Source organism: Podarcis tiliguerta, assembly GCF_965153285.1.
Source record: "Podarcis tiliguerta genome assembly, chromosome: 8".
NCBI lineage: Eukaryota > Metazoa > Chordata > Lepidosauria > Squamata > Lacertidae > Podarcis > Podarcis tiliguerta.
Window position 1 is genome coordinate 31,894,906 of NC_139541.1, and position 18,955 is coordinate 31,913,860.

Consider the following 18,955-nt stretch of genomic DNA (forward strand, 5'->3'; position numbering starts at 1 on the left):
CCCCGGCATCCGCCATTAGCGGGTTGGCGCAAACACAAATGAGTGTTTTCACAAAAGCATGCAAAGGTTGTGAAATTCCAATGAATTCTTTCACCGGGAAGGGAAGGGAAAGGGGGGAGGAACGAAGAGGAGTGCAAGCTTCCATGACCGGGTATGTCACCTCCCAGGGCACCCTGTGCTCTGAGTGAGGCACCCTGGGAAATTATAGAATCAGAATGCATTGATTTCTCTCTCCTTCTCTCTCTAGCAAAAAGAGGCAGCAGCCCTGATGAAGAATTAAGGAGGAAATGTAATAACCTAATTCTTCTCCAATCTTCCTCGCTCCCTAGCCTCCCGCCCCGCGTGCACTTACGGCGCCTGCCCACCTCAATCCCTTTCCTTGTTTTGTCAAACAATTATGAGGCTTAGCAGTGTAAGTGGGTGAGACACCCACCAAGTTCGAAGGGAGCCGCTTGCCCTCTTGCACCAGGAGTCACATTGGCCCACTTTCCGCCTGGATGTCATTGGCTTTGGCGATACGGCATTACTGGGCAATTGCTGCTTTATGGCATCGCGGCTCTTCGTGACATTCATCTGTTCCCTCCCCCGCCTTCCCCTTTAAACATTTTCCCCTTAGATGCAGAGTCCTAACAGGTTCTCTCAATAGAATACTGCATACGGTATATGAAGCTATTAATAATTCTTCCTCAAACCACACTGTATGTGGCTGAGAAGGGGGGGATAAACTCAAGAGACTAAAAGGAGGAATTCTCAAACACATTACAGGGAGAGAGGGGGAAAATAACATTAATGCCTTCCACTCGCATGAATCCAGGCCAGGCTACAACAGCATAGTACACTTTCCACCCACACCTCATGCCCAGCTAATACGAAGACCAATCAATTGCAAAAAAAAATAATTCTTATGGTCAAGCCACTGCTCTCTTGCTGTTTTAAGAAATCTACTTGGAGCAAGGAAGGTGTGTAACCCTCAATTCTTTGCTGTTTTTGTCTTTATCCCCTCTGGAAACCCAGAGTTCAAGGTGACCTTTGCTGAGAGGTAGGTACACCTATTGTTTCTACGTGCATTCTGAATCTTCAGCCTCCCAATAATTAACGCCAGAGCTTAATGAAGTCCAGCTGCTGTCATGGCACAGGAGAAGCCCGCCCTTATTTTCTTTTCCAAATACATATTTGGGCTACTCTAATTACAGCCTTTTTCTTTTTCCAGACCACCAAATTGAGATACTCTTGGCCTGGATCTCAAAACATGAGTGTTGCCAAATGAAGACAAAAAAGATCAGAAATTAAATTAAACTTTGAAGGGACAGTTTAAAATGGGCAAGAGCTGGAGAAAAGGGACTAGATTGACTTACAATGCTGGGAAACATAATGGCATCCAGCGCTACCAAGTGAAAGGGAACTTGTACCCTTTATCACTTTTGATCAGTGTTCTGATAACCTGCAATACTTGTATTGTGTCAACAGGTGCCACTATAGCGTAGCATGTGACAAGCCATTATAATTATTAGTCCCAATAAAAGACATATCTGCAAATATCTGCTTCTTCCATACTACATCAGTGGTAAAGTAGGAGGGTGACTCCAGTTCTGTGGACAGAGAAAAGCCAACCAGAGGGAGAGTTCAAAGTGAGTGAGGGGCACGGCTTCATTTTCTCACTCTTGCCACCTCTTGCAGTTCAAAGAGGGCAAGTGAAGAGGTATCTATAACAAGCAGAGAAGTAGAATGGCTCCAAGGCTCCAGAGTAGACCTGCCCCCCATTTCTGTGGTGCATACCTCACAGGGTGCCTGATGATGCCAAACCACTAGCACCAGCCTCAACAGTGACTCCTACTTCTCAGAGAACTATGGTTAGGAGGCAGCGGGTAGGAAGTGGAAGAGAATAAATCTGACAAAATTCCCAGCACACTCGCCATTGCAGTATTACCAGGATGCTTTGGGGATTGGCATTTACCTAGAACAGAACTCTCTGAACTGTACACATACTCCTTACATGGGCTTGGGCAACTCTCTCCCCCTCTCCTCTGACAGCTAAGTAGACATGATATCAAAGATCCAAAATTCCTGCAGCTGGGACCAAGGCAAGTGAAGGCTCAGTTTTTAAAAACAGTCTAAACTTCCCATCCTCACCACAGGCCTAATAATCCCCCTGCCAAGAGCTATTTTTAAATCAACAACAACTAAGATCTTATTTACCTATCTTCTCCTTTGGCCCTCTGACAGTTACCTGGTCTGCCTCCCAGGACTGCAGTTAAGTTAAAATGAAAGAAGGTCAATAAAGCAATTTGAGCTTTTAAAAGGGTTCTAGACACAATATCTATTTAGCATATCAAAAGGAAATACACTCTGATCTTATCTTCTTTAGTACCTATTTTTTCCTGGTCCAAATTGAGTTTCTAAACCAACAAACCGATGCTGGCTAAAATCTGGATTACTTAATCCTACCCATTTTTTCATTTTACTGTTGGTAACTTTTACACAAAGCACAAAACTTCATTGACTCTGAGTAACAGTTGGCCTCCCGTGAGAAAATGCTGGACCATACCCTGAAGGGAAAGCTACTGGCACCTCAATAGGATTTATTTTCGATTGCAGATTGATTATCTGCACAAAAGATAACAGGCCTGAGTTCTCCTTCATTTAAGCTGCCTCTATAATGAAGGGCAGAGCTCAGTCCTCCCCCCCCCCCTTCTTCTTTTTAGTTACTGCTGTGGATAATGATTTCTAATGTGATAAAAGGCCCTTAAAGAGGCATCATGGAAGGAAGCAGGCTAATTTACTTTCCTAGGAACCAATTTACACGTAAGAACCACATATTAATATGCATCAGGAATCCCAGCCTCCCACCAACTAGAGGTTAAACTTCAACCACTAACCAACATGGCAACAGTTATTGCAAGTCCAGTTCTACTATGGTTGGATGCAGCAAGTGATGGGGGAAGTACCTCCCTCCTCCCCCTGATTAGGTGTAGATATCTGTAATCTTGAAAACACATGATAGCACCAGTTCTGCCAATTCAGAAATCCTACCCTCTGTGCCCTATGCTCTGTTTCCTGGAGTTTGAAATCTATGCAATGGCTGTGCTTGCTCACCATAATCGTCCCTTTAAAGAGATGTGAGACACAAAGCAAGTCATGTTAAGGTTAAAATACTTTGGTCTGGTTGAGCCCTTATTTGAGCTTTGGATGCTAACGGTCAAATGAGACATGGCATTAATTTTTATGTGCATTTAATTTAGCATGGAAAAAAGCCCATCCATGTTAAACAGAAAAGGCATCAGCTGGGCAGTGGTGTGTGGTGTGATCATATGGTCAGGATCATAGCAGATGTGGAGGGGGAATTTAACTCTTTCACTCTCTGTTGTGATCCTGATTATAATTGCTCTTCCATAGCTACTATTTATAGTAGCTCACAACTGCAGAGAGGAAAGAAAAATTACATTCCCCCATAACACAACTTGTAATCTCAATAATTATTGTCCCCCCTCCATTGAATGATATTTGCATTAAAAAAAAAACCCATGTGGATTAAATGCAAAGGTGCATTTAACATAAATCTGGATTGGCCCTAAGCGAGGACAGCAGAGAGCTGGAGCTTAAACCTATGTCTCCTAGATTCACACTGCCTAAGGAATGGGCTACCTGTTGTTTCCAATACAATAAAAGTTGACAGAATGTGGATTCAGAATGGCAGCTATTTCCTCTTAACAGAGGGTGAGAAATACCGACATGTGCAAGAAGTCCACAAAGGGACTAGGGTCAGGAATCAGAACTGTGTCGCTGGCTGACACCTGGCTGAGCCCCAATTCATGTGATTTGTGCAAAACTGTGACAACTCAAAAAGCAAGACTATTCCCAGCAACTTTGAGCCAGTCCTCAGTATGGAGGTGTCCTGTGTCTTCACCCACAAAGATCTGATTTCTAACTGTTCAAAGGAAAATGGGTCATCTGTCACTGTGACATCAGGTGCTTGACAGGTTGGACAACTTTCCATGGGGGAAGTGGGGGAGATAAAGATCTGGTTTGCTGGCCACATCCAGTTCCCTGCCACTTTTTTTTAAGGGGACCAGGATGTGCAGTTGTCTAATTCCTGGACCTGGGAACTGCCCACCCACAGTGTCTGTCTTATCAGAATTCAGCCTCAGCTTATTGACCCTCTTCTAATTGATCACTGCATCTAGGCTTCAGTTCAGGCTCTCCTGGCTCAGATGACAAAGCTGGGAGATATCAGCTTTGGACAATTCACGCCAAATATCCCAGTGACTACTGTCAACAGCTTCATATAGATGACAAGTTGCACCAGGGGCAAGATGGAACCCTGCAGCACCCCACAGCATAACAGACAGTGAAGCCAGGTATAGTTTCCAACGCTATTTTCTGGAAACAGCCCGGCATGTAGTTGGAGAACCACCATAATGCCATACCTCCACGTTAACCCCATATTCATGCCAACTCTCTAAAAAGCTGTAACCTTTCAATTAATTATTAACCAAGGATTTCCATTTATTTGACCATCTTAAACTTTAATTTGATCAGAAATCATGTGAATTTATTCAACAGCGATTTAAATTTCTTGCTGCAGTTTAGACACTTACAGTAAGAAGCTTCCACACATCTCTGCAAGCAAGCCTAGTCTACCAGATTGAATGCATGCTCTTAAAACAAACATACATTCCTTTAGACTGGGGGAAGTGCGGTTCAGGACAGCCATGAAAAAGTATGTTGACAAAGTAGAAAATTCAGAAGCATCTGTTATCCATAATGAGGCTTTAAGCAGCACAGCTTTTAAGGATTCCTTAGCTCCCCCTTTTGTCCACTTTTCGAGCCTGCACTAATCTCCTGTATGTTTTCAATTGTTTTGCACACACTGTATCAGATTAATGAAATAATATAACATTGTTTAAAAAGGCTGACTACAACCATGGGGAAAAAACCCCACAAACTTTTCAAAAGCTATATAAATTTCAGTTTTAAAATGTGGCTTTCTTGAAAGGTTGTTTTAAAAAAAACCACTTGCATGAAAATCTGGGAACAGAAAGGTGCAATTTGAACATAATACCTCAAACCCTAAACTCCACAGATCAGATTTATTTCTGGCCAGAAAATCTGAGAAGTTCCATTTCATTTTATAGGCTGGGGACAAAAATCAACTATGCATGTGGCTCAATGGCAGAGCATCTGCTTTGCATGCAGGAAGTCCCAGATTCAGTTCCCAGTATCTCCAGGTACAGCTTAGGAAGACTCCAAAAATCTGGACATGTGCAACTGGTCAGTGGAGACAACACTGAGCACTTACCTGGCAAGGTAGAAGGCAGCTTCATGTGAGATCTATAGTACAATAAGCCTGCAACTTACACACATTCAGCTTTACATATGTGGCCAAAGAAAAGTTAGAAACTAAAGGTGCATGGTTCCAAGGAAAATGACTTTGGCATCCCCACCCGCCATTGAAAACCACCAGTGGGTTTTGACCATACACCATTTTGATTTAGGCGCAATCCCCAGAACGTGACCCCTGAGTAAGTTGCCGGCTGACTGTAGATCAAAGAAAATCCTCATTTGAGAAAATGATACGTTTCTCAAAACACCTTTAAAAAATAATATATACATATGGTAAAATGGAAAGCAAGCATCATGCTTGGGACATTTGAATATATGTCCCATGTGAACTCTATACTTACCTTTTTACCTTACCCGCATTTCCTGGTTAAGTTTTAGGGCAAAATTGTTCTCTATGTTCATTCTAACTGTAAGAACTAGAGATAACAAAGCTGGAAGTGTCTGGTGAATTTTATAGCTACATATCGTTTAAAACCAAAGCTGGGCAGAAATAAATATAAAGGGAATAAAGGTAAGAGGGAAGAGTTGCCCACTGGCAAGCACGGGGAGGAAAGAGTTCCCACTGGTGGGTAAGGACTGTTGGAAGGGGATCCTCAGAGTCCCATGCCAAGGATCACCTCCAATGCACAGTCCTAAAAGAGGTCAGTATTAGTCCTCCCCCCCCCCTTACTGTAAAATGGGGAAGGGAGGCTTCAGGAGGCTCTCTCATCCCAGGACATTGAGTTTAAGGTGACATTTGGAACTGGGTGGCACTGCGGATTAAACAACAGGACTTGCCGATCAGAAGGTCGGCGGTTCGGATCCCCGCGACAGGGTGAGCTCCCGTTACGGTCCCTGCTCCTGCCAACCTAGCAGTTCAAAAGCAAGTAGATAAATAAGCACCACTCCGGCGGGAAGGTAAACGGCATTTTCGTGCGCTGCTCTGGTTCGCCAGAAGCAGCTTAGTCATGCTGGTCACATGACCCGGAAGCTGTACGCCGGCTCCCTTGGCCAATAAAGCGAGTTGAGCGCCGCAACCCCAGAGCCAGTCATGACTGGACCTAATGGTCAGGGGTCCCTTTACCTTTACCTTTACTTCCAAGTTCAGAGCTCAATCTCTGAGCTGCTGCAATACTAGCTCAGGCTCCCCACAAACCTGGTTCTATATATTGATTGATTTAAATACTTACAAACCACACTTCCCTATAAATTATCACAGAAAAACAACAACATGGTATTACAATAAAAATGACAGACGCATCAGTACGAGTTGGCTGGCAAAGAATTTCAAGTTTGAAAGGCCTGTCTGAATAATACAATTTTTCAGAACATTTCTTAAGAAAAACGAGTTGGGGTGGCTCCTGCCGAACATCTATCGGCAAGTTGCTCCATGGGGCAGAACTCTAAATGCTCAACTCCTCATAAAGGCCAGCCAAGCTCAGGGGCATGGGAGACCCTCAAAAGTGTCCCATCAGAAGACCTCAATGATCGAGGCGGAGCATATTGATGGACTTCAACTCCCAGATAGCACAGCCAGTGGTGAGGGATGATGGGAACTGTAGTCCATTAAGATTTGGAGGGCCCCATCTGGGAAAGCCTGCACCATGTTCACATATGCCTAAGATACACATAAACGGAGGAGAAAGAGAGAGAGAGGTCTTCTGCCTTTGCTGCCTAGGATGCGAAAACACCAATTGACTTCTTTAAAATCTCAATAGTATTTTGTCAATATTTTTTATTACAGCAAAGCAAGTATAAATATTTTATTGTAAACCAAGGACCTAAAATAAACAGTTTAGTAAATAGATATTACATTACAAGGAGGGAAAGGGGAGGGGAAAAAAAACATCTGTGGAAAAATGTTTGCTATGTAATTATTCTTGCTAGTTTACATTCGCTCTCGACGTGCGTCTCTCTCTTTCTCTCTCTCTCGCTACACCGTCTCGCTTGTTCTAAATCTTCTTCCTTGTTGCTATTATTAAAATCTTTAAAAGGTGCCAAATCTTAAATGAGGAAAAAAAATGATTTGCTAGAAATTATTCATATCACAGTGAGCCTCTACTAAACCTGGCAGGGGTGCAATATTTTCGGCGAAATTAACATAAAATATACAACTGCAAATTATCCAGGAAATAGCTATGTTCTTTACAACACGCATTTACATTTGGGGGAGGGGGGAAAGGAGAAAGAAGTGTTCCACTTATCTGTCTAACACAAAGCTGAAAACCGTCTTTTCCAATGCCTGTTTTAAAGGGGAAAGTAATAGATTTCCATGGGGAGCACAGCCTTTAAAGATGATATAACAAAATATGTGGTTGGCAAAAATCGACCTTAGATAATTACTGGAGACCACAATCAACAGTGGACATTCTCCAGCGCTCGTTGCTCGCAAGTCCATTTTTAGATTTGTTTTTCCTCCCAGCAGGCAAAATGCATTTCCTCTCCTAGGCCTAAGCCTTTCCTGCACATACAAGGAGACCAAAGGAAGAAGAGTAATACCATGTAAAATGCAAATCTCGTCGTAAATATTTTATAAAATTGTTGCATACATCCCAAAAGCTATAGGTCTTAATTGAGAGGAGGCTATGTTTCCAGTCAATATATGGAAATGGAAAATGCTAATTCATGTTTTTCTACTTATGAAAAACCCTAGAGGACAGCAAAACCACAAATGCACTCAACTTTAATATTATAAATATAATTTGGCTCCCTCTTTATAATCCCCAGCGCCCTGGCTTTTATCTCCCAGTGGCTGCAGAGGAAGAATTTGCACAGGCGCTTTTACATCATCTGCACAGGAAGTCAACCTTCGAGCTCTGCCAGCTTGGCAGAGGAGCAAGAGACTGAGCTGAGGAACTTTGCAAACAGGAACTGAAGCAAGATATCCCTGCACCCTTGCGTAGGAAATAAATGATGGATGACACCAAGCCCTATCAGAGCAGTGCAATGGTGATAACAGCCCTCTGCCACCAAGAATTACCAAACTTCAGCAGCCGCCGCCATTGCTGAGCTCTCCTGTCCTTCAAAAGCATCGTCCCTTCTTCCAGAACATTAGAGGGAGGCACCATCTCTCAGTGATGGATCACATCCTTTGCATGCAGAAGGTCTCAAGTTGAGGGGAAGAGCTCCTACTTGAAACCCTGGAGAGACACTGCAAGTCAGTGTAGGCAAGAGGTGGCTAAACTGTAGCCCTCCGGATCTTGCAGGATTACAACACCCACCATCCTGAAACACGGGACTTGTTGGCCGGGGCTGATAGGAGCCAAAGTTCAAAAGATAGTCATCCTTGGTTTAAACCAATGCCATACACATTTTACAAACTGAAAAGCACCTCAAATTTAGAAAGCCAAACTAGATGCAAGAGTAAATGCATGCCTTCAGTCACATGCCCTCCCAACAATCTCTTCCCTATCATCATTCACCTAGTATGTTCTGTTTCTCCATGCCACCAGTATACCAATAGCTGTTAGTAGCAACAGGGAGAGGAAGCACACAACATTGTGACACTGCAACACAAATTAAGTTCTATTAACCATCATGGAAGGTCAGTGAAGAACTAGAGACTAGGGTGGCAATGACACATTTACCAAAGCAGTCTTCATGACAGAAGGAAGGGAGAAATGGAAAGGCCATTGATTTAGTTACATTCTCTCCATAGTAATAATTATTCACAAAGAAAATATATTGACTGTTATTACATATACATAAGCCAATACCACAAATCCATATTAAATTAAAGGGTTGTAGCCATGGTTAGTCCTAGTCAAAATAGACCCACTGAAAATACTGTATGTAACTAATTTAGGCCTGCTAATTTCAATGGTTCTACTTGGAGTATAAATTGGCTGCATGCAGCCCAAAGAGAATAATGCATGCAGTCTTTCCACTATGAATTTCCTCACAAACTGAGTACCATACATTTGTTTTTCTAGTACACCTATAATAAAAATTCATAATTACTGCCATGTCCTAAATTCTTAAAAAACAAAAACAAAAAACTAATGCAACAAAGGAGATGAAATCCCTTTTTTCCCTTATAAGCTGCAGAAATTTTGGCAACATATAATAAGTTGACACCATTTCCAAATCTGTTATTTCCAGGAATCCCTTTAAATTATTCAGAAGAGGTGTCATCACCCAAGTCCTAAAATCTGAATAGCAGCATTCCCCACCAATCCCCTTGACTTTCTAAAAATAATTTCTTTTCCAAAAGTATTTGACTAGCTACTGGTCTTCGGTTGCCTAGCATGAATGAAGAAGAGGCAATACAGGCCCTGGGTCATGGTGCAATGATTTCTTAGTAGGCAAAAGCACAATAACACTCTAAGACATGGGTAGGCAAACTAAGGCCCGGGGGCTGGATCCAGCCCAGTCACCTTCTAAATCCAGCCTGTGGATGGCCTGGGAATCAGCGTGATTTTACATGAGTAGAATGTGTGCTTTCATTTAAAATGCATCTCTGGGTTATTTGTGGGGTATAGGAATTCATTCACTTTTATTTTTATTTTCAAAATATAGTCTGGCCCTCCACAAGGTCTGAGGGACAGTGGACCGGCCCCCTGCTGAAAAAGTTTGCTGACCCTTGCTCTAAGAAGTATTGCTGCCTCCAACCGTGGAGACATAGCACCACCTTTGTGGCTAATAGCCTTGTAAACTTCCCATCAATCATTGATCTGGCCATTTGCATCCCTAACAAATCAGTGTCAGCCAGAAGATTCTGTGTCTGCAGAGACCATCTTTGCAACTAGGCAGCATACTTGCCTTGTGGAGCAAGAAAGTTTGGTAGACCATGCCTGGAGATCTAGGGAAGAATCTGTATTTCCTCCAGGGTTAGGGGAGAGCAAACATGTAAAGAGGAAAAGCAGACTGCCAGATGGCAGTTTAGGGAGAGATGGGAGCTATAATCTGTTTAAGTCCATACATGTGATTAAAGTAAGAAATGGACAACAACTGCTTGCATTTGTCATGTCCCAATGGAGAATCTACATTGAATAAAACAAGAGGGTCATATGTGTTCTCATCTATTTGACTCCTCACTGTTTGCAGTACAATGTATGCACTACATCATTTGTATCTTGAAAAGTACAGCAGGGGTGGTTGGGGGTGTTATAGGTGTTTGGAAACTCAAATGGAAATGTCTTCTAGTTGTATTTCTTTCTAAGAGAGACTGTGACACATCTCCCAGTATACTGTTACGTCTTTTCCCCAGTGTGATCTTTTTGTATTTTTCATCATTCTAATTGCATTTCCCATTCATGCACCTGCTAAACAAGACAAATATTTAATCATTCCATCAACTCAAAGAACCCAGTCTTTTTTAATCCACTCACATGAAGAAAATTCAGATTTTCAAAGCTGTGGAGTCAAAAGACAAAACTTCTTACAGGGGTCAGAAAGCCACAGTGAGGAGCCTCCTAATCAGTAGAGAAGCAGCCTAGGAGCATGTAACCAGGGTACTTTCCTCTCTGTTTACAACAGAAGTGATGCTGTCATCTGATGATGTAAACATGAGAGGGGGCATTGGACAACAAATCTGGCCGGGCTTATCAAACCCTTTGTTTGATAAGCTAGGCTCACAATGACTGGAACAAGCATACCCAGTGAACTTCACAGCTGATCAGGAATGTGAACCCAGGTCCCTACAACCAAAGTCCTACATCCTAACCAACACACCACCCTTGCCAGCACACTATTATATAAATCTTGGCTAATCGTAATCCACTGGACTCCTAATCCATTGGCTATGAGGGCTTTCATGATGAGCTCCTGCACTTCAAAATGTACCAATAAATGTACCAATACACCCCTGCACCTTGTTTGTACCCAATTAAGACCCAACCTGGACATTTACCAGTTTCATTTAAACTGCCCTTTCATCAAGGAAGATGTTTTCCTTGAAAAAGTAAGCAGCTAATGCAGCAATTCACAGTCTAAGAGCTTCTCTAATGTAAATTAACCAATGTCTTCTAGGAACTGTCTAATAATGTGAAAAACAGAAGACATATTCATCCTACAAGCAGAGGGGGGGGGGAGAGAGAGAAAGAGAGAGAGAGAGAGAGAGAGAGGGAGAGAGAGAGACAGAGACAGAGACAGACTGTACAAAAAATATTGACTCCACCCTGTGTCCAGGATGTTGCAGTGAGTTCTTCTGTTCATATTACACAGTGAAAGGGAGATGAAGAATTGAAAGAAATTGAGGCTTTTCTTCTTCTTCCCAGGTGCAGATAGGCATGAAAAACTGAGCGCTTGCTATAAAATTAGCATAACTGTCTATGTTGCCTAAACTTTGGCAAGCCAAAGCACCTCCTGAGAGGGCAGTTGCTTGAAAGATTTGAGAAGTGCTCATGCTGGTATCTCTAAGCACAAGGATTTCCAGTACCAGACCCTCTCCAGGGGCAAAAGGGTCAAAGTCTCCAATACCAGTGGGAGTTTTAGAGCCACTAAATATTTTAGTTAGATGGGGTGACATGTGAGATGTTTATTTAAAACCCCTGGCTTGCACTTAAAAACCCCTTTCGCCCGACCTAGGTTACTCTGCAGGTGCAGCAAGGTTTGCCTTTTGGATGGGAGGGGGTTAAAACCAATGGTTTCCTAAGGGCTTTTGGCAGGAAAAGCTTGGCGCTCAAGTACAGAACCCCTCTCTGCGCCATTTGAGACTAATAGCTCCAAGTGGACCCTAAGTTGAAACCTGGAAAATCTGCAAGAGTTACAGGCTGTGACAAGAGATATTAATGCCTCCCACATTGACTCAATAAATCAAAACAGATTTAGAGGAACTATTAAGGCTCATGACAAGAATCCACACTTCACTTTAATAATTCCCTATTAACATATTTAACTGCTGGGCTGTATATTTTAAATATTTCTTACTTTTGGGTATATAAGTAATTAGTGGCTTTTAAAAGATGCATTAACACAGAGAGAGAAAGAGAGAGGGAAAAACAGATAAAAACATTCAATTGATTTTTCAATATTCTAGTAGAAATCCACATTTGTTACATAACAACTCAGCAACATGGTATGGTGCAGTTGGGTATGTTTTGCTTTGGCTCTGCAATATGAATCAAACTTAAATCTGAAGTTTATAGCTGTTCCAGGATGGGGAGGTGTGTGACTATTTATTATTTAAACGAGAGCAAATGCACAAAGGTCATGGACTTGCCTTGGATCTTAACTTCTCTTCGACTAACAGAATTAAATTTAGATCATAAAAAGTGGCTCTCTCACATCCTCCCACTTCTCTTTGCACCCACACACCCTGCCCCTTAGGTGGGGTTGAGGGATCATTCGGAACAGCATGGCTACAAGTGCAGGAGGCTGCAACAGGAGGGGGCAGCAGAAATCATCCCCTTCTCCTTGTGCAAGTGTGGGCTTCCCATGGAAATCTGATTGGCCCCTGTGAGAACAGAATACTGGATGGGCCATTAGCCTGATCTAGTGTGGCTCTTCTTGTATTCTTAAATGCTCTCATGAAGGTACCTTGGGTCCCAGAGCAGTGTGTACTTGTGTATGTATGTGAAACATGAATGGGTTTCTCCATGCCACCTCTTTATTTCAGCCAAAGCACACAGAGAGAAAGGATGTAGGTGTAGGTTTCTGTGTGTACAACACTTTCATCATGGAAGCTTTTCATTTTAGCACCTCCCATTTCAAAACATATAAAAACAGCACGCTATTCTTAAAGCTAACTGACAACACCACACAAACTAAAATGTCCTGTTAACATATATTTAAGTCTTTGTTCTTTGACCCGAATCATAAGCCCAGGCGCTACCGATGCAGAGCGACCCAGAACTGGTCATATTTGGATACATGACTAGGTCCAACCCATAGCAGCAAAAGAGTTTTAGAGTCTTAGGATCTGTACCTCTGAAATGCCCTTTACAGTTTTAGGGTTCACTTTTTTATTTAAAAAAATCATTTCAAGATTATGGCGATGCTTGCTTTTGAAGGGAGAATGGTCTGAGGGCTCTTTTAAACATGAATACCATGTTACATCTCCTACCTGTAATAGCATTTTTCATATTCCTCCTCTCCAGTAATCCAGGAGCTGGAAAAGAATGCAAGGCCTCACCATTTGGGGCTGGGGCTGCACCTACAGGAGACAGGAGGCAGAGACACTCAACTCCTCCCCACAAGGCAAGGAGTTGTTCATGGGTGAATTCAAAAACAAAACCAAGAAAGGGTGCAGAAGAAGAGGCATGCGGAAGTGACTGGGTTAGGGGAGGAGGCCTATGAAAAACACCATTACTGGTTTCCTTGGGCTTCAGTCGTCATCCATTTCAGATATGGAAACACAGACCCCAGAGCCCTCGCTATGGATGGTGGTGGAGAAACATAACTGATAAATGCAGCATGCAGTAGCCTCTTACCTTCTCATTCTGGATGTATTTTAAAGTTTCAGTCCATGATGTTTACAAGTTTATGACAGGAATTTTAAAACAAAAAACGAACTATATGTAGATATTTTCCAGGAGGATAGCTGTTTAAGTCTGTTACAGCGAGAGCAACAGAGTATTGTGGCACCTTAAAGTCTAACAAATGTATTCTAGCATAAGCCTCTGTAGACTACTAGTGTTGTGCCAGCATCTGAGAAAGTGGGTTCTAGCCTGCAAAACCTTATGCTAACATAAATGTGCTGTTTTTATATGCAGACAGCTTTTCTCCCACACTTCTGTTCAGAGCGCATTTGTCTTTGGAACCGTTTACACACTCCAGGTATAATGAATCTCTTGGAATATCAATAAACAATATAGCAATCTCACCAGATAACACACTCCCAACCCCAATACTATGCCTCACAAAACAAGGATAAAAAGAACAAACCCACAGACTAAACTATTAAAGAAATTTGCTCCCAGAGAAGATAAAGAGCTGACCTATCTTACTGGAGGCTGGGAAGATCTGGAGGACAGGAAGAGGAGGCAAGATACCATGAAGTCCCTGCCTATCAAGTCCAAAAGTGGGCATCATCCTACTGACAGCGCAGTCATGTAAATCAATGTGTCTGAATGCCCCTTCATGTAAAAAAAGCCTTTGGCTGTTGAAAAGCAGCAGCCCAGGGAGAAAGGTTTCTAGATTTCTACATGCAAGAGGGCTTGTTTTTGTTGTATATGTAGGGTCACATTAGAAAACATTCAATTACCCAGGCTGCTGCACTTTGAAGCGATACTGTTTCAGGAGCACTTTCTCTAACTAGCTATGCAGGTTGCCTCTGAGAAATCTGATGACCAGTGGTGCAAACTAGCATTGATTTTCATCTACTCTTCAGAAGGCCATGACCTTTGGGCTAAACTGGCATGTTTCCCTGCCCTACAAACAACTGTTTCTTCTTTAAATCACTTTGTTCGTTAAAACAGGTTTTGAAATTACTCGAAAGAGTAAATTGGATGGCAATTCTTGCCAACTCTCGATAGCGTTAGAAAGAATGAAGCAGCCTCCATGCATCAGGTCTTTATCAACTGTTCATGACTGAAAGTGGAAGGGGGGCAAGTAAAACTGACTAAGGAGAAAAGCTCCTTGATTGATCAGAAGCACTGGCCACCCTTGCCTGCAAACCGAGAGCAACATTCTACTTTAACTTGCACACAATGAGTTTGGCAGCAATAGAATAAAAAAAACGCAGTAAAGACCATCTCTAACAGGCAGCCTCATAGCTTAAAGGACCAGTTTAAAGTCTCCCCGAGGTTTGCAGTTCAATTTCTGTTGACCTTTAATTAAAGACGATACAGCAAATTGACACCAAGAGAATTAAAACTACAATATAAATTCGGGTCTATAACTAGCATCCAAACATTTTTTGTTTGCTGCTGAGTGCTCAGCCAAGTTGCAGGCTGAAAATCCTCTTGCTTTAGTATAATGGTTGTAACAACAACATAAGAAATCTTTACTCATCCTCATCCTCAGAAAACGTCCAAATTTGGCTACAGCTGTTCTGTACCATTGACTGGGTGGGACAAGGGAAAAGGTGGAGGGGAGGACAGAGAAGATGGTCCCCAGTTATTAAGAATGGGTCTCTTGTTTGCTCAGACTGGAGAGCAAGTGTGACCCAGAGGCTTTTATAGGGGACAGGGAATATCACCTGACGGGCTCTACCCTACTGGTGCAAGGAGACTTCCTTGGTGGGTGAGACTAATCTCTCTGTGGTACCCTCACTTGACCAGAGCTAAGCAGTGATTTATTGTAGAACTCCCCACCTGACACCTCATTATTTGCCAGTTCAAGAGCAGTTGTAGACTTGTGGGCTACGGGGGCGCGGGGTACACATACAAGTCTACAGTGGTACCTCGGGTTACATACGCTTCAGGTTACATGGTCTTCAGGTTACAGACTCCGCTAACCCAGAAATAGTACCTCGGGTTAAAAACTTTGCTTCAGGATGAGAACAGAAATCATGCTCTGGCGGCGTGGTGGCAGCCGGAGGCCCCATTAGCTAAAGTGGTGCTTCAGGTTAAGAACAGTTTCAGGTTAAGAATGGACCTCCAGAACGAATTAAGTACTTAGCCCGAGGTACCACTGTATATGTGTGTAAGAGAGAAATGTGCCATTCTCACTCTACATTGTGGAATTCCAAACAGGGTTCTACTATGTCATCTTTCTGGACACGTAGAGTAGCCATTTCTCGAGCCAGAGACTGACAACCTGCGGCCCTGCAGATGTTTCTGAAGCACAGCTCTCATAACCTCTGCTCATTGAGCATGCTGACTGGGGCTGACGGAAGCTGAGCTCCAACAACAACCGGAGGGCCAAAGATTCCCCCGCCTGCCTTACTGTAAGCAGAACTTCACAAATGAGACACAGCTGCTTTTCTCTGTGTTGAACAGAAAGTCTTGCTGGAAACCAGCAAAGGAGAAGTTGCAAGTTATTTTCCCCCTTGCAGGTTCCAGTGCAAATCCCTCATGATAAGAATCCACCTCCCTTCCCAGCTGGTGAGTTGTGGGGCTTATGAAGAAACGTATGATTTATAGTCACATAGCTTTGATAGTGATAACGAAACTTGCAGAAAGCATCTCCCTCATCCTCCCCAGCAACCCATAATTTTCATAGTAAATAGTGGAAGTAAAAAAGAATAGGTTAACACATTCTTGGTTTGGTTGTTTTTTTAAAAAAAGTAATAAGAGAAAACTCAGCAAACTTTAAGGGAAAGTCTCTGTTCTGCCATACTAGTTAGCAGATGTCGAAACACCCCACATTGATGCGGAGATATGTGCTTATGCTAACTTCAGACTCGTCACACTGAAGACTCAAACCTGATTACAGAAAAGGTGTTTCATCAGCCACTCCGCCTTCCCCCACCCCCTGCATTTATGTGCAAATATGAAACCACCAGGAAAATGTTTAAACAGGTGTAATCACAACTGCACATGAAAATTGGGTTGGAGGGCTGGAAGGAATCTTAACGTGGTTAGGAGGGAGCAGAAGCAATATGAAGCTGTGATCACGGCCGATTATGAATGTATCATGCAAAAGGAGAATGTTGTCATAGCAGCTATAAAAATGTCAGTGAAACTGAGCAGCCATTACCAAAGTAGTAAATGAAAGTGGATGGGGGGGGGGATAAAATGCAAAAAGGAAAATGTGACTGAATATATTAAGGGAAATTATGTTTCACTCCCAGAGTAGATAAAGAAGCAAAGCAAAATAATATTTGCTCTGAACAAATATGCACAGATAACAACAGGAAAAGAACACACACAGTGTGACTGGGTGGTACAGTTAATATTTTAAACAATGAACTTTGTTCCAGAGTGGAACAATGGCAAGATGTGTACATCTAGAAGTGAAGTCTGCATGCCTAACACCATGCGCACAGATTGCTCTGCCATACCCTCCCAACATTTCTCTGATGAAAATAGGGACGTCCCATTCCATAATGATAATTTTACTATTTATACCACACACACTGTACTGGGTTGCCCCAGCTACTCTGGGCAGCTTCCAACATATATAAAAACATAATAAAACATTAAACATTAAAAAAAAAAAACCACTTCCCTATACAGAATTGCCTTCAGACGACTTGGGAGTTGGATAACTCCACACCCTCCAACATTTCTCCAATGAAAATAGGGACATCCAAAGGAAAAGGGGGACATTCCGGGATAAAATCAGAAACCAAGGTGGCTTCTCTAAATCAGGGACATCCCTGGAAAATAGGGACACTTGGAGGGTCTGCTGTGTCCTACACAAAGAGGTATCCCCATTCCTTTAATCAGAGAGGGCAGTTGTGTCTGTCTGTATCTTTCCATATACAGTAAATAGCTGCCTCTTTCAATTAAGTTAAGGGGCAGAAAAGGTATGGGCAACATGAGCTGTATGCACTGTAGACTTGCTCGCCCATCCCTACTGACAGCCAATCTTAACATAAGAAAGTAAGAAGAGGTTGCTGGATCGGGCCAATGGATCAGACCATTTAGTCCAGCATCCTGTTCTCACAGTCGCCAAACCAATGTGTCTGCAGCCCAGTCAGAGATCCCCTGATGTCACATCTGTTTGGTCCTTAGCCTTCAAGAAAGTGACCTTGCTAAGAATACAGAGAAGGCCAAACAGAAATTTAGCAGATCTCATTGTTCAGTACAAAGGGCATGAGAGCTGCATGGCTAATAGATTTGGGTAGTGTTTTAAAGTTGTACAAAGGATTTCCTTAGTGGCAAACCATTGTATATGCATTGTTATCGCTGCCAATTAACATGTCAAACAGCTCAAGAAATATATGGTTTTCAAAATGAAAAATTTGAGTGAAATGTATTATTCGGTCAAACTTTTCCATTGATGATTTAAATTGCCTTGATTTGAAAACCAACCTACTCTAATTCCATTAAAGTTTACAGCCAGGACCCAAAATATATTAAAAACCCCCAAAGGCTTGGGCACTTCCAGCAGGACTTTCACCATTTCCCCCACTCCCCTTTGACCATACTATATCAGAAAGTACCAATACATAATATTTTGTATAGCACTTTCAAGTGTTCAAAGGGTTTGGCATGCCTTATCCAACTGTAATACTTTCAACAACCCTGTAAAATATTATTATCCCCCACATTGCAGATGGAGTGACTGAGAGAGAATGGCTTGGCAAAGGACGCCTTGTGACTTCATGCTATAGGAAAGATTCAAAGATTCTTCCCACCTTCAAAAGTTTGCAATACAGCATGACATTAAAGAAACACAAGGTCAAAAATCCTTTTGCAAACATAATGCCTGTTACACAACACTTTGGATCTCAGTTAACATATTTAAACCTGTAGATTGCATGAACTACTAAAGTATGCTAACTGTGATGAGCCCCCCAAAACTGTACATTTAAAAGGCGCAACAATTTGAAATATGCATTAAAGGGGAAAAAACACCGGAGAGAGATTCAGAGTTCTTAATGTGTCCATAATTAATTCACACATTCAGCTGTGGAGTCCAGAAAATATGTTCCTGCTGATCATTTGCATGTAATACTTCAAAAACAAATCTGTTACACTTTTTATTTTTATCTGCCTTAATGCCTAAACGCTATTACAAAAGTTATTGCTTTCAAGCATCAGCCTCAACTGCTACCACATACAACTATTAGACTAAAGAGTTCTTCAGACATTTGACACAATCAGTGAATATCTCCAGGAAAATTAACTTATTTTAGCAAATG

The 18,955-nt window shown here is 42.2% G+C and overlaps 1 protein-coding gene across 3 annotated transcripts in view; it reads right to left on the reverse strand.

The window, feature by feature from the left end:
• ZNF423 (zinc finger protein 423) overlaps positions 1-18,955 on the reverse strand; it is a 310,604-nt gene that overhangs the window by 92,980 nt on the left and 198,669 nt on the right. For 2 of the 3 annotated variants that reach the window (XM_083451817.1, XM_083451816.1), the window contains exon 6: positions 13,325-13,414. The exons of the other annotated variant lie outside the window; for it this stretch is intronic. In XM_083451817.1, the coding sequence (XP_083307943.1) occupies positions 13,325-13,414 (90 nt within the window). The remainder of the gene's footprint in view (positions 1-13,324; positions 13,415-18,955) is intronic. 3 annotated transcript variants of the gene reach the window in all.